This window comes from Monodelphis domestica, chromosome 1 (genome assembly GCF_027887165.1).
Source record: "Monodelphis domestica isolate mMonDom1 chromosome 1, mMonDom1.pri, whole genome shotgun sequence".
NCBI lineage: Eukaryota > Metazoa > Chordata > Mammalia > Didelphimorphia > Didelphidae > Monodelphis > Monodelphis domestica.
The window spans coordinates 555638739-555653907 of NC_077227.1; the positions used below are offsets into that span (position 1 = coordinate 555638739).

Sequence of the window (15169 nt, forward strand, 5' to 3'; positions counted from 1 at the left end):
ATAAAAAGTAATATATTGGGGAAAGACAAAAGGAAAGCAAGTTGGGGGTAAATTATGTCACATGAGGAGGTATGAAAGAATCCATACAGTGGAAGGAAAGATGAGAGGAAGGCGGGCAAGGCTTAAACTTTTATCAGAATTGGCATAAAATAGAAACAGCATCCATACTCAGGTATAGAAATCTATCTTACCCAATTAGAAAGATGAGAAAGGGTAAACAAAAAAAAAATAAAATGGAGGGGCTGGATAAAAGGGAGGGAGAACTTCAGGAGGTAAACCGAAGCAAAATATTTGGGAACAGAGAAAAGCTGCAAAGAAAGAAAAGGATAATTAACAGGAAAATAAGATGGAGGGAAACATTGTTAAGTAATCAAAACCCTGAATGTGAATGGGATGAACTCACCCATAAAATGAAAGAAGATAGCAGAGTGGATTAAAAGCCAGAATCCCACAATCTGCTGTCTATAAGAAACTTATTTTGTAAAACAGGGAGAAACAGCCACAGTAAAAGTGCAGGGCTAGAGCTAAATCTATTACACACCTGCTAACGTTAAAAAAGCAGGGGTAGCAATTATGATCTCAGACAAAACAAATGACAACTAAGACAAATTTATAAAAATAAATGATATTCTCCAATTAATAAATGGTCAAAAGGTATGAATAAGCAGTTTCCTGATGAAAAAAATCAAAGCCATCTGTAGTTATAAAAAATGCTCTAAATCACTCTTCATTAAAGAAATGAAAATGAAAATAACTCTGAGGTACCCTCTCATGCCTATCATTTTGACTAATATGAAAAAAAAAGGAAAATGATAAATGTTGGAGGGGGATACAGGAAAAATTGGGACACTTAAATACTGCTGGGTAGCTGTAATTTCATCCAACCATTCTGGAGTACAATTTAAAGCTACGCTCAAAGGGCCTTAAAACTGAGCAAACCCTTTGACCCATCAATACCATTACTAGGTCTATATCCCAAAGATAATTTTAAAAAGGAAAATGGACCTACTTATATACAAAGATATTTATTGCAGCTCTTTTCTGGTAGCAAAGAATTGAAAACTGATAGGTTGTCCTTCAACTGGGGAACAATTGAACAAACTATAGAATATGATTTGATAGTATATGACTTAGTTGTGTTATAAGAAATGACAAACAGGATGATTTCAGAAAAATCTGGAAAGCCTTAATCAGAACTGATGCAAAATGAAGTGAATATAACCAAAACAACACCCTACACAGTATCAGGAATATTTTTTGACAACTGTGAGTGACCTAGTTATTCTCAATGAGATAATGATCCTGGAAAATCCGAGACTCATGATGAAAAATGCCATCTGCCCTCTAAGAACATACTGATCGAGTATGAATGCAATGTAATCTCAAACATTATATTACACTTCCTACCTCACTTTTTTGTTTTCATTTGAAATTTCCTCAAAAAAAAATGACAAATTTGGGATGATGTATTTCATGTTTGTCATGTGAAATCTCTATTAGAGTAAGGGTTGGAAGGAAGGAGAGAATTTGGAGCTCAAAACTTTAAAAAATTATGTTAAAATTTTGTTTTTTACATGCAATGGGGGGGTGTAGAAAAAGAAAAGAAACTTGTGTGGCTAGATTTGATTTCAAAATCTGGCTTTGCCATTTGATTCCCTATGTGACCATGTGTCACATGTTTTCTTGGAGCCTTGATTTTCACATCTGGTAAATGACAGGATTGGACCAGATGGTTTACAAAGTCTCTTCCCAGGCAAAATTTTGATCAGACCCTGTTTGTCTGATTACTGTTCCATGTTTACCAAAGTAGGAATCAAGAAGATGATAGTTTATGAATATTAAGTAACCTATGGCAAAATCAAGGCCACTTATCCTAATCATAATCCACAATACAGTGGTCCTGCTCAAACAATTGCAACCTGCCCATGTCACATATCAAGAAAAGTAGGAAGGTCCCATCAACTACTGATTATTTATTGTGACAATTTTGATATGCCTAAAAGAAAATACTGAAGAAAATTTTATTTTTTTAAAAATCATGAAACTCAAGTTTAAATTAATTATTTATTTATGTGAAAATTCTACAAGTATTATTTGCATTTGAAAATGAGGCTAAAAAAAAGTCAAGTCACTCTGTGACTAATTACAGTTATCTGACACATTAACTTAAGGAAAAGCCAATAATCATGCAAATTGGCAAAGGGGAAAAAAGAATTATATTTTTTGTATAACTTCAAAATTCATTCTAAATGCTATGTTTTATTAAACATGACCAGTTTCTCACTGAAATCTAACAAAGCATTAAGGAGTAAACACTATTTCTACTGCATGCATCCAGTACTCCTGATCATACTCAAAATATATAAACATTTAAAACCCAAACTAAGGCATCAATAGAGATTGAATTTAATGCCTATGAAAAGAACAAAGAAAAACTCACTTTAATGAAATTTTCTTTGAAAGAAATTATGCTATAAAATATAATAATAAATAATTATATTAAAATCACAACATATTCATTTTACCTCAAAATCAGATACAATTATGACAGACAACAATAATATTTTACTTTAATATGTTTCATCTGTAAGAAAGAAAAATTCAATAAGTTATACAGCAAATTCTGATCCAAATGTAGTTTAAACTCCAGAATAATTCAGGTTATGGGAAATTTTTCTTAATTATACAGGGTTATTTCTCCAGCTGTGTGCATCACAAGTACATTAAAAGGTGAAATACAGGCACTTGACAATAAACTATGCAAGGCATAGCAATCCTTATTGGTCACAGTATATAACAGAACTCCCAATAAGAGGAAAAGGTAATGGCATTTCTTGACCTCTCTCCTCAAGAAAAGAGTTGTTATAAGGTCTTCAAATGATCTATTTCTAAAATCTTATGTCAGCATTAGCTGAAAACATATCAAAACACTGCTTCTTATCTTTAACTTTTTTTAATAAACTAAGAAATAAATGGCTGTATGAATTACAAAATGCATCTTTATGTAATTTTAGCAAGCATTGCTGCTAATACACTGGAGACAAAAACTAAAACTCAAATTATTTACCTGAGGCAAATTACTTTTTTTCTTCAACAAGGCTAAGTAGCATAGTATTAACAAAGCTTTAGATAATATTATGAAATAAAAAACCTAATTAAAATTATTTCATGTATATTTTTAAAATATAGCATCCATCTGACTATTCTTGTCAAAGAAAATATTTTTTTTCCTAAAACATTGTATTTTTAAAATGCTTTATATACTTAATAGTTTTAATATCAGGCATGTACAGATATTCCATGGAGATGTTAACTGGAACATCCATTTAAACTGAGTTGCACAGAAGTACAATTGCATTATGTGGTTTGGAGAGGCCAGGGAGAGTGTCATGTGACAATGTTGGTAAATTACATTTGTTTTGAAGCAAATTACCTCCTTCTGAAAAAAAAAAAGAATAGGAAAAAAAACCCATTCTTTACCAATACAAGCTATGACTTTTTTTTTTTCTCTTCAACAAGAGTTATCAAAGCATCCCCGGTAAGGTGGCATATTGCTAAAGACACCTGGCATGAGCCCATAGTTAAAGACAACAATAAAGTGTAGAGATTTTAAACATTTTTTTTACTTTAAGAAATAACTTCATAGTGATAATAATGGATCAGCCATAAATTATTTTTCTGCTAAAAATAGGCAATTTTTTTACAAGATAAGATGTAACTAACACCCATTACATTAAGAATATCATCTTGAAAATTAAACCCAAATCTGTGGTTATAATAGAAAAAGAGGCACTTTCAGTTTTTATATACAGTTTGAAATCTAAAATCAACATAAGTACATTAGTTTAATTCCCAAACTAAAATTAAGAGTACCAAGACATGTAAATAGTTAGCACACATTCTAGCATTCCTTAGTTATTACCCTGACAACATAAAAGCACAGTGACTCTGTAGAATAAATAATTTAAAAATAAGATCAACATGTAAAAGTCCAGAAGGAGAATGAAAGAAAGATAAAACCAAAACAAAACCAAAATCATTACTATTCATGTGCAAACTAGAAGCTATTTCTCCACAGGCATTGCATGACTGTAATTTTTTTTTACTTGCCATTTTGCACCTAATCCTAACTTTTATATTCCTATTTAACTTTTTTAATGACATTTTTTACTGGAAATTTTTTATTTTCTGCTAAATTAAATAACTTTTAGCCTAAAACTTTGGAAGACTTACTGACCTTCTGGTTGCAAATTTCTGGCAATGGAAGAGAATTGTACAACTGCTACAGTCTCCTTATTTCATAACATATAAACAGAAATAGAATGATTAATTAAAAAACAAAGAAGGAAGATTCTTGGGCTAAAAAAACTAGGAATTATAACTATGGCATGAAAAGAGGTTTGTGGCAAATTACAAATCAGCATTGGCTTTTTAAGAGAAGTCATCCAAAATTAACATCTATAGCTTCAAAAGTCTTAGGATCCTAAGAGTCTAGAAGTTTCTAGATAAGGCAGTCAAATTCAAAACCAGTTTATACATTCATCAAGAAAATACAGTATTTTTGGTATTCTCAACAATCTGACAGACTGAAAAAATCCAAATGTGAAAAATAGGCACAAAAGAGGTTTTCTATTCTTTTTAAATGAAGGAAACAGACAACTCATCTGTTGATATAATTACTAAAATAAGAATCTGAACAAAACTAAGCAAACAGGTGCAATATTGAGCAAATTTTGGTTTGACTACATATGGACATTGAGGAACATTTTCATTTAAGAAGTATTTCAAATTGCCACTATCATTCTAATTCTTCCCAGTTATCAGTAAGATTACCTTTGCTTTGCCGTCTAATGCTAACCAATTTTCCAGCTGATTTAATACTCCACCTAGAACTGTTTCCTGAGCTGGTCAGGTTGGTGTATTTAGTAGAACCCTTAGTCTCATCTTCCCAACCTGGCCAGGAGAGATGGTCCCTAGAAGAGTCTCCTAGATCAGTGACTGGATCTTCAAGAGTAATCTGAGGTGGCTCCCATCCTTCAATCTCATCTGGTTTCTTAGACTGCACATTCTGTTTTAACACCAAACTGTCCCAAAATCCAGATTTCTTTTCGGTCTTCACATCTTCTTTTATTCTTAAATTAGTTCTGAGATAGATGAAAATGTTAAATATTGAACACCTTTCTTCAAAAGACACTTAAATATTTTTATTCCTTAATTAAACCAATTTCTAAAACAAAATTAGGCATCTAAAATGTTAGGTAGTTTTCAAGTGGGTGAGCTACTAAAATCATTTTGAAAGCATTCTTGAAAACTTAAAATTTTACAAAATAAATATTCCCAAGCAATCTAACATATATACCAAAAATTAATAGTTTTTTTAATGAAGTATATCAAAGGATTAGCTATCAAAAGATGAATCAGGGTGAGGGAAAGGCAGAGCAACTTATGAAGAAAAACACTTTACTAAGGTGCTGAGAGGTTAAAACCTGTATAGGTGGAAGGAATAACTACTTTAATTAAATCATGTATCCCTGGAGTAAAACTAAGATAAGTGATCAAGACGTTTGGCATTTTACTTATTAATGAAATTAGATTCCCTCTTAGAACTCCTAAAAAAAAAAAACAACAGTGGAAGGCTAATCAAATTCATAAGCAAAGAAGAGTTCTAGTTCCTTATTATGAGTGAACTAGTGCTCTTCTAAGATAAGGGTAATAGAGCAGAAGTGAATTTTAGGAGAAATGGAAGCCTATTTAAAAATAATATACAATATACCAGAAATATTAAAACACATGGCCACTGGATGGCACTTATGGCCCTAAGCAAATTAAAATGTAATTGGAAAATATTTAATAAAATAAATAAAAATGCAATAGAATACAGAAAATATTAATATGTATTCTTCTATATCAATATGTGGCCCCAAAATATCCTTATAGTTTAGCAGCCAGTTTTAGCAGTTAATTTCATCCCATAAAAAAAAATGACAGGCAAGTGACAAGTATCAATTTTGTGCAATATTATAAATAGGTGATTTCTTTAACGATATTATATGGAAGGTTTTACATCATTATAATATGAACTGATAAAAATGCATTTAATAATCTCAAAATAATATCTGGGATATGATTACAAAAATATAGGTTTCATATAAGATCAATCAAGAAGCAGTTATTCACTTTATAAAAAAGATTTGTAATTTAATTCCTTTAAAAAGGATGTTCCCCCTGGCAAGTATAATAAGTAGTTTTATTTTCTTTAAATGCCTGAATTTCAGGAAAGCTATTCCACAAAGTGAATTACGCTTAGAATTGGGAAAAGATTCCATGACAAAAATTGACTAGAAGAAGCTTTAAAAATTATCTAGTTTATCATCTTAGCTATCAATAGAGCTTGCTAAAACCAGTTCTTCCAGAAGAGAATATTGTTTAGATAAAATCTACTTAGCTAAAGGGAACAAAAGTAAAAAATTATATATAATCATTGAAATAAAAAAAGTATTGCCAGTCACTTCATTTTTTAAAAATGTACATTACTGGCATTATCGATTTTAATACATCGATAATAAAAAATAATTTAAGGCACAAAAATCTATTTAAATTTTATATATACACACATATTTATTTGTAAAGGTATTAAAACTTCTGAACCCTGCCTCATTTCTAAGGTAGTTTTCTTTATCTTCTAAAACTCTTTTTATGCTTAAGTATCACTGAAGGTACTTCAGGATCAATTAATTAGTTTGAGTTAAAATTCAAGCTGCCTTCAAGATATGCAAATTAAAAAACAAAAACAAAAAAAGATTATCCTACAGTTTTAAAATGTCAAAGTGAATATAGTATTTGTTTAAGTTATATGGTTACCAAGCCTTTAAAAATAGGTCAGTGGGCTAATTTATAGGATAGGAACAAAACAATTCCATGAGGTTTATAGCATAACAAATAATTATAACAAAATATGGCTATTCTTGACTATTGACATGCTGACTTATTCCTTAAAAATAAAAACCAATACACCACTTATTTCAAAGATTAATAGATTCTTTCCCAAAATGATTGAAATTTAAGACACAAATATATTTTAATATAATTAAATTACAATAATGAAACATTTCTTTTTTTCATTCAAATTTGTTTCCCTAACTTATTCTTTCAATGTTAAATCTTTTCTTCAATCTTTTACTACTTACCCTTTAAACTTTGGAGATTTGCATTTTTCTAGAAGCTGCTGTTCATCATCTTTATTAAACATTGAGGTTACTTCTTTCCAACCTCTGAAACTGGCTCCCTGAACCTAGTAAAAGATGAAAAAAAAACAAGACTAGGATATGAAATAACAAATTGAGCAGGTCAAAATCTTATATATGCTGTTTCTACATTTTAAAAATATGCAATGTTCTTTTAAAGCTGATTTTAATTCAAAGTTTTAAAATATAATTTTCTACTATTATATTATCCTTTAAGTTTTACATCATCACAATGACCACTAAAAGTCCTAATCTCTAATTCCTCATCATAACAAAGAGTTCTGATAGGATAAGAACATACAACATCTTTTTGAATATTATAGCTTCTGGTAAGCTGAAAAGGTTGGGAATATAGGGCTAAGAATAGACCATTGCTGCTGATTGAATACCAGTCTAAGCTAAATTTAAAGATACAGTAAAAGCCTCCTTCTGAGGTTTTGTTTTCTATGGTCATCCTAGAAGAGCTGGAATTCCCCATGGCATCCCCATTCCCACTCTCTTCTGCTTTCACTTTCACCTTTTTCCACTTTCACTTTCATTTTAAAAGGAAAAAAAATTGAGGACAGGGGAAGCTGCAAAACAGGAAGTCCAGTAGGAGCAAGGAGAGAAAAAGAACTTACATCTACATACCAGCAAATATTTGCTTATATCCATTATTTCAGTACTTAAAGACCAGAAGTCTACTTGTATTGAATTTGGGAGATAGAGGCCAAAACAACTCATGAAAATTCATAAAGAAGGAAGCAGAGTCAAGATGACAAAGTGGGGGCAACAACCTAGCCCAATTCTTCCAACACTCCCTTCCAAAATAAACTTTAAAATAACTCCACAAATCAAATACTGGAGCAGTCAAGTCAACAGAAGGTTAAGGTTGAGACATTTTTCTAGGCCATGACAACTTAAAGAGGTCAAATGAGGCCTGCGACACTAGAGTAAGGTCTCTCCTGGACCCATGTAGTGATGACACCACACAGTTCACTAGCACTTAAGTCTGCAGGGGAGTGGGAATTGGGGCTCCTACCCTAATATTAATGAAGTATAACCTGACCAGTAAAACTAAGTATAAACTTTAAGGCAGAAAAAAAATTGTATCCAATAAAATAAAGGGAATATAAAAATTAACATTCAAACACAAGAAGAGACGCAAGAAAAGGTAAACATGAAAAAAAATCAGAAGGAACTTTATACAGTTAAATTGTATTCCCATGAGGGAAGATAATACATATAATTCCTTAGAACTTTATCAACATTAGGCCCATTAGAAGGAGTCTCCATAAACAAAGGGCACAAATTTGAGTCAATGATGTTGGGAAGACAATCTCAAAAAAAGTGTTTTGAAGAAAGAATAAGAAGCAATAATCCTTAGAGCATAAAAATCCCAGACAAATGCAGAAAACCAGAAATATAAAATGTTTCCTTTTAAGACAATAATGCAATAAAATTTACATTTGATAAAGAGTCTTGGAAGCATGGCTTAAAAATGCATTGAAAAGGAGTGGGAATGTGACACAGGGGATAGAGTGCTAGGCCTGGAATCAGGAGAACTGGAGTTCAAATCTGACCTCAGATACTTCCTTGCAGTGTGAACTCGGACAACTAATTTAGCCCCATCTGTGCTATAAGAGACAACAAGAACAACAATTCAAAAAAATTCTGGGAAGATTAATATGAACTGAAGCAAAATAAAGTGAGCAGAACTCAATGAACGTTATACACAGGAACAGAAATATTCTAACAACAATCAACTGTGAAAGATTTAGCTACTCTTATCAATACAATGACCCAAAATAAATTCTCATATGAAGTGCTATCCATGTCCAGAGGGAAAAGACAGTGCAGAATTAAATATAATTTTTTCACTTTATTTTCCTTGCCTTTTTTTTTGCAACATTGATAATACAGAAATATGTTTTATATGATTTCATACATATAATTCATCAGGCAAAAGAAAGGGAAAGAACTTAGAGCTCAAAAAATGTTTTAATTAAAGTTAAAAACAAATAAATAAATGTAATTTTAAAAACTCATCAAAGAGGAAGCTAGAAAACTCAAAGAACTGATAAACAGGCCTGGAGACAAGAAATTCTGGCTTCGAATGTGGCCTCAGACACTTCCTAGCTGTGTGAGTCAAGTCACTTAACCCCAACTGCCTATCCCTTACTTACAGCTCTTCTTCCTTGGAACCAATACTTAGTATTGATTCTAAGAAAAAAATAAGGGTTTGGTTTTTTTAAACTCATGAAAAACAAAGGCATGGGGAGAACATAATATCTTCTTAAAAGCATAAAATGTCACTTAAAAACTGATAAAGGGAGTAGCTGGGTAGCTCAGAAGATTGAGAGCCAGGTCTAGAGATGGGAGGTCCTGGGTTCAAATCTGGCCTCAGATACTTCCCAGCTGTGTGACCCTGGGCAAGTCACTTGACCCCCATTGCCTAGCCCTTACCACTCTTCTGCCTTAAAAAAAAAAAAAGCCTGATAAAAAAATGTGATGTACAACAATTAAATTGCCTCAGTTCACTGCTGTGTACCCTAGTAGGCTGTAAGCTCTACAAGGACATGAACTTTGTTTTATTTAGGTCTTTGCACATATATAGGGGCTCAATAATTATTTGATGAATTGTTATTAGCTCTTTAGAATGTTAGTTCCTTGGGGTAAGGGGTTATGTCTTATTTCATCTTTGTTCCCAAAGTCACAGTGTGACAGTGTTTAGTATTTGTTTTGTTAAATTAAATTTGTATTATTTCATTAAATTAAATTAGTAAAACAAAGCCCATTCTAATTACTATTCTTTCAAAACTTCTTGAAAAATCAAACAATTCCAGTAAGATATGACTTCATAAATAGGATTTTATTATTATGAAGATCTGAATAATCATAACTGGTTGCATATAATTCGATATATACAGAATTTGTTTAGGTGAAGATTTATTTCTAAAGTATCACTTGAAATCCTCAGACTGTTCTGCCAATAGAGTATGGTAGCACCACTTCATTTTTATGCAACATTTTCTGCACAAAATTATTATATTAAGAACCTGTTGAGATTCTGAAATTAATCAATTTCATGGTACATATTAAGGTCTGGGTGTATAACTGGACCTGAGAAGATATTTCAGGTATGAATTTGTAGTTTAGGAAATCATGTGCATAGAAATGATAATTAAATTCATGGTCATCAAATGTGATAAGTAAGGATGGTTTTTACTGTTGATTTCTAGATGTATAATCAAATCAATCAGCATTTATTAAGTGTTTACTATGTGCCAGACACCATACTAAGCATTGGGAATACAAATACAAAAAGAAAGAAAAGTATTGTTTAGCCTCAAGGAGCTTATGAATACAAAGTAGTATAAGGGAATATTATTGTACTGTAAGAAATAATGAATAGAATTATTAGGGAGGAGCATGGAAAGATTTGACAAACTGATGCACAGTAAAATAAGCAGACCAAGAAACGACATACAAAATCACAATGTAAATGCAATGCAAAAACTAATTGAAGCCACAACAAGAAAATGAAAACTTATAATTGTTAACAAGTTGTTACAATTATGAACTCAAAAAAGAAATGTAAGAAGATATCTCTTCCCACTCAAATGAAATAATATTTGTAAAGTGTTTAGGATAGTGCCTGACACAGAGAAGGAACTTAATAAATACATACTGTACTAAGTCCACAGTTGTGGAGCAGTGAATATATTTTGTGAATTTTTTTTTTATGTATTCCTTGGTTTTGCTGATTTTTTTTCTTCTACTAAAAAAAATTTGCTAGCTGGGATGGATCTCTGGGAAAGGGAAAAAAAGGTGAGTAGGAAAAATTTGGGTGATAGAAAAACAAAATATATCAATAAAATCTATTTTGTAAAAAATTGACAATGGTTTCAAGTTCTGCCATATATAACTGACCTAAAAAATAAGCCATCTATAATGTAGGGTCATTACTTATACCCAAATCTGGCAGAGTAGTTGCATCTAAGTAGCAAAAATATTAACAGGTCTCCCTATTCTAATGTTGCATTATTGGATACAGAAGACTCTGGATTCTTGAAAGTTAGACTGTCAGAGCACAACAGCTTTATGTATAGTCCCATCAAACATGAAATCTTCTTTCTAAGATTATTATTTCTAAGGATTATAAAAAAAGGCTAAACAATCCATTAAAAAACAATGCAGTGTTGTATGACCCTTTCGACTTCCTTCTATAGTAATGGTGACAAGTAGAAGAGTGAGCATAGTGAATTGTATTTAGCTTAATTGATAGTATTCTACCTTTTCCAATGACCTATTGTAAATATGCTATCATGTTCAGCTTGATGTTCTTATTGTAAATGAAACCAAAAGAACTACAACTCTATTTTAAATAGCATTCAAAATCTAAGTTATTTCCCAAATTCATTTGTTTTTAGGAATTTTTTTTTCAGAACACAAATTTTTTGCCTACATAATTTCCACTTTGTTTCTCACAAAGCTTTTAAAAGGCTCAACTTTAAAGGCTTTAAAAATATCAGTTTCATAGCTGCAACTGCCATTAGGGAATTATCTTCCTGTAAAGATGAATATGCTTTGTCTAGGTGAGATTAGAGAATGTGTTAATTGGCTTTCAATATGTCAATTTAATATCAAATACTTTTAAGCATAATGACCTGCCTAGATCCTTAACATTTATATATTTCTATTTTTCAGTAACATGCACTGTAGTCCTACTCCATTCATTCATCATAGCATGGAAGATGAGCCTGAATTCTCAAAGCCTGTGAAAGTCATCTACATGTTAGGAAGGCCTCCTTTTAAAGGGAAAAAAATACTTTAAATATAGTTCTAATGGCAGATTATAAATTAGTTAGATCTACCCTAAGTACAAAGAGGGCCATTACTAGTGGACTGTACACTACAGGATATGCTGGCTACTCAACATGTGAAAAAGCCCTTGATTCTGTGTGGCCCTTTCTAGTGCTACTGTGCCCATATCAGAGGTATAAAGAGGGGGAGGAAAGAGTTAAGAAATAAATGCCATAAACATAAACTGTTGATATTTTTAAATGTAAGATCTCTGTCCACTAAACACAAAATTGATATAAACTATAACATTGTTGGCATTCTTGATATAAATGAAACCAAAAGTAAATTATATCTAAATGGAATTGTTGGCTTCTATTTGCTCCATTCTCATTTTCTGAGAGTTTGCTGCTTGGGCAAGATTTTATACCTCTTGAGTCAAGTTGTTAATTCCCTTTCCAATTCTTTCTTCCATAGCTCTCATTTCTTCTACAATTTTTAAATCTAGTACTTTTCATTCCTTATAAGAAAACATTTTTAACTAATTTTAATTCTTCCTTCATTCCCTTCTAGAATTCTAATAAGAATTTGAGTTCAAGTTGTCTTTTCCTTTGACACTTTGCTTATATGTGTTTTTGGAGTCATTCTCTGCTGAATTTGAGTCTTGATCATCACTTTCACCATAACAGCTATTTATGATGAGATTCTTTTTTTTGGTTTGTTTGCTCATTCTTCTGGCTGGTTCTATTGCTGCTTTCTTGGGCTATTGAGTATTATTTCAGGATCACAGAGCAGTCCCAACTACAGTCTTATCAGGACAACGTATCATGGCTACTTTTACTACACCACCCTCCACTCCAAGAATTCTGAACTCAGCTAGTTCCTGATCTGTATTTGGATCTCAGTAAGAGTCAATTATTTTGTTAGATTTAGCCACTGTCTCAGTGAGACAAAACTGTAGGTTCTTTTTTTGGTCTGTGACGCCTTTTATGGTTATTTCTTCTGCAGGTTTCCAGGTGGGCTAGAAGTCATAAGTGATATACTATTCCTGAGGTCTGGTACTACTGCTGCTTGATTCTGAATTTGTTCCTTCTCAAGTTACACAGCCTCAGGCCTTCAACAGATACTTATGATAAAAAGCTAACCCTGGGTACAAGCTCTTGCTTCTGTTTGGTCAGTACCTGTGCCCCAGAATTGAATAATATGTGTCAAAGCTGCAACTTCTACCTCTTCCTGCTGTGGTGCCCCAGTATGGGTCTGGATCTCCTATTGTTCAAGTATACAGTCTTTCTAGGGGCACCAGAGTGCTCAGAGTGGTTACTTCTGACCAGATCCCCACCCCAGGGTCCTGTTGAATTTTCCTTAGATTTCCCCAATAGGGTTGTCTTGGCATTTTCTAGATCTCTTTGAAGTAGTCTCTGGTTTTGCTTTGCTTTAGAGAGAAATGGAAGCTCCAAAAACAGGACAGGAAAGGAGAGAACCCTTGGTTCAAATCCTAAGTCTGCTAGTTACTTCTTATACCACTTTAGGCAAGTCACTTAAAGCTCTCTGTACTTCTCTGTTTCAGGGAATCAGGAAAGTTATTTTTAAAGAAAATAAAATTTAATTTAAAAATAAAGTCAAATGAATAAGTATATACAATTGTAAATAATAAATTAAACTAATAAAATTTTAATTTAAAAATCAAAAATATTTTAAAGGAAATAATACTTGAAATACTATTTAAAAGGAACTATGGAATTCTACAACTATCACCTTGGCAACTACATGAAAGCTCGATTTGAAAGAGTAGAAATATTAGAGGCAATGAGAAAATTAGGAAAATTCACCTGAAGCCAATATTAGATGCTGCTGAAAGAAATTGCTTTGGTTTTTTCTCACTTAGCTAGGATATAAAGATATCAGTAAAATCTTAATTAGGGTCATATTCTGAATTTACACTTTTCATCTCAAAGCATCTACTTACTTGAAGAGCAACTTTGTTTACTTTGCCACCAAGAAATGCCATAAAATTCTACAATTTTGCGAACAGGCATGAATTGTACTGGATTAATATTTATCAAAAGGGAGCCCAACATCAATAAATATTTTTATAAAATGACAGCTGTAAGTTAGTAGGCCAAATCCTTCACAAGAGAATTACAAAAAATATTCCCAACTAATGAATTTGCTAAGAGCTCTTCTGTGAGACTAGATATTTACTTATATATTCACACAACCTCAGTTTTAAAAATAATTAGGCTAGCAAAAATTCTATTTGACACATTAAGAAGATTATTCTTCTCTTCGATTCTAAGTCCTTAGAATCTAGCACCCTGAAATTTTGTCTACAACATTCCGAAGATAAATAAAAAATAATTTGTAAATTCTATCCCTCTCCAAAACATTTTTCTCAACTGACTATCCAATGTTATCTTCTAGTACTTTTCCTACAAATAACTATCTGTAATAACTGAAATTAAATTAAAAATTAAAAACTGAAGTTCCTGGAACATTTACTCAAAGTATCTAACTACTTTGGAAGAGCAAAAAGTATCTCTAGAGCAGCTCAATACAAAAATTACTGTTTAACTGTCAGGCAAATCTAGAACAAAGGTGGGGTATATTTTTTTCAAATAAATGGTGATGGGCAGAGCCAACATGACAGAGTGATAATACGCAATGCAGTAAGTTCTTCTTCACAAACACTTGCTAACAGATCTAGAAAATGCACAAGGACTGAATCCTGATGGAAAAATGAAGCAAAAATCACAGCAAGTCCTTTGGACATACTGGAGATGGAGTCAAGCCAGAAGCATGTTGCATGAGGACCACGTCAGCACTTAAGGAATACCTGTGCCAGGGCAAAGGGTTGTAGACACACACTGAGGCAACCCCTGACCCACCATAAGGGACACTATGACAGGGAAAGATGTTAATCAGTTGTTTTCTTGCCCACTATCTAGTCACAGGTTGTAGAAACAACAAGGCAGAGTGAGAAGGGGACTTGCTTATGATAATAGCATTCTTGGGAAAGGAGGCCTTGGGTGGTATATAGATAAAGGAGTTAAGTTCAGAAGCCAGTAAGCAGTGGTATGGTCCAGACCTAAGATACAACAAACCTGCTTCTCACTCCAATGTCTAGTCTAGCCTATAGAGGAATA

The 15169-nt window shown here is 32.2% G+C and overlaps 1 protein-coding gene across 2 annotated transcripts in view; it reads right to left on the reverse strand.

The window, feature by feature from the left end:
• Positions 1 to 2050: 2050 nt before the first annotated feature.
• TDRP (testis development related protein) overlaps positions 2051 to 15169 on the reverse strand; it is a 54838-nt gene continuing 41719 nt past the window's right edge. For both annotated transcript variants that reach the window (XM_016428709.2, XM_056813393.1), the window contains exons 4-5: positions 7188 to 7291; positions 2051 to 5144 (exon numbers count right to left, since the gene is read on the reverse strand). In XM_016428709.2, the coding sequence (XP_016284195.2) occupies positions 4799 to 5144; positions 7188 to 7291 (450 nt within the window). In that variant the 3' untranslated portion in view covers positions 2051 to 4798. The remainder of the gene's footprint in view (positions 5145 to 7187; positions 7292 to 15169) is intronic.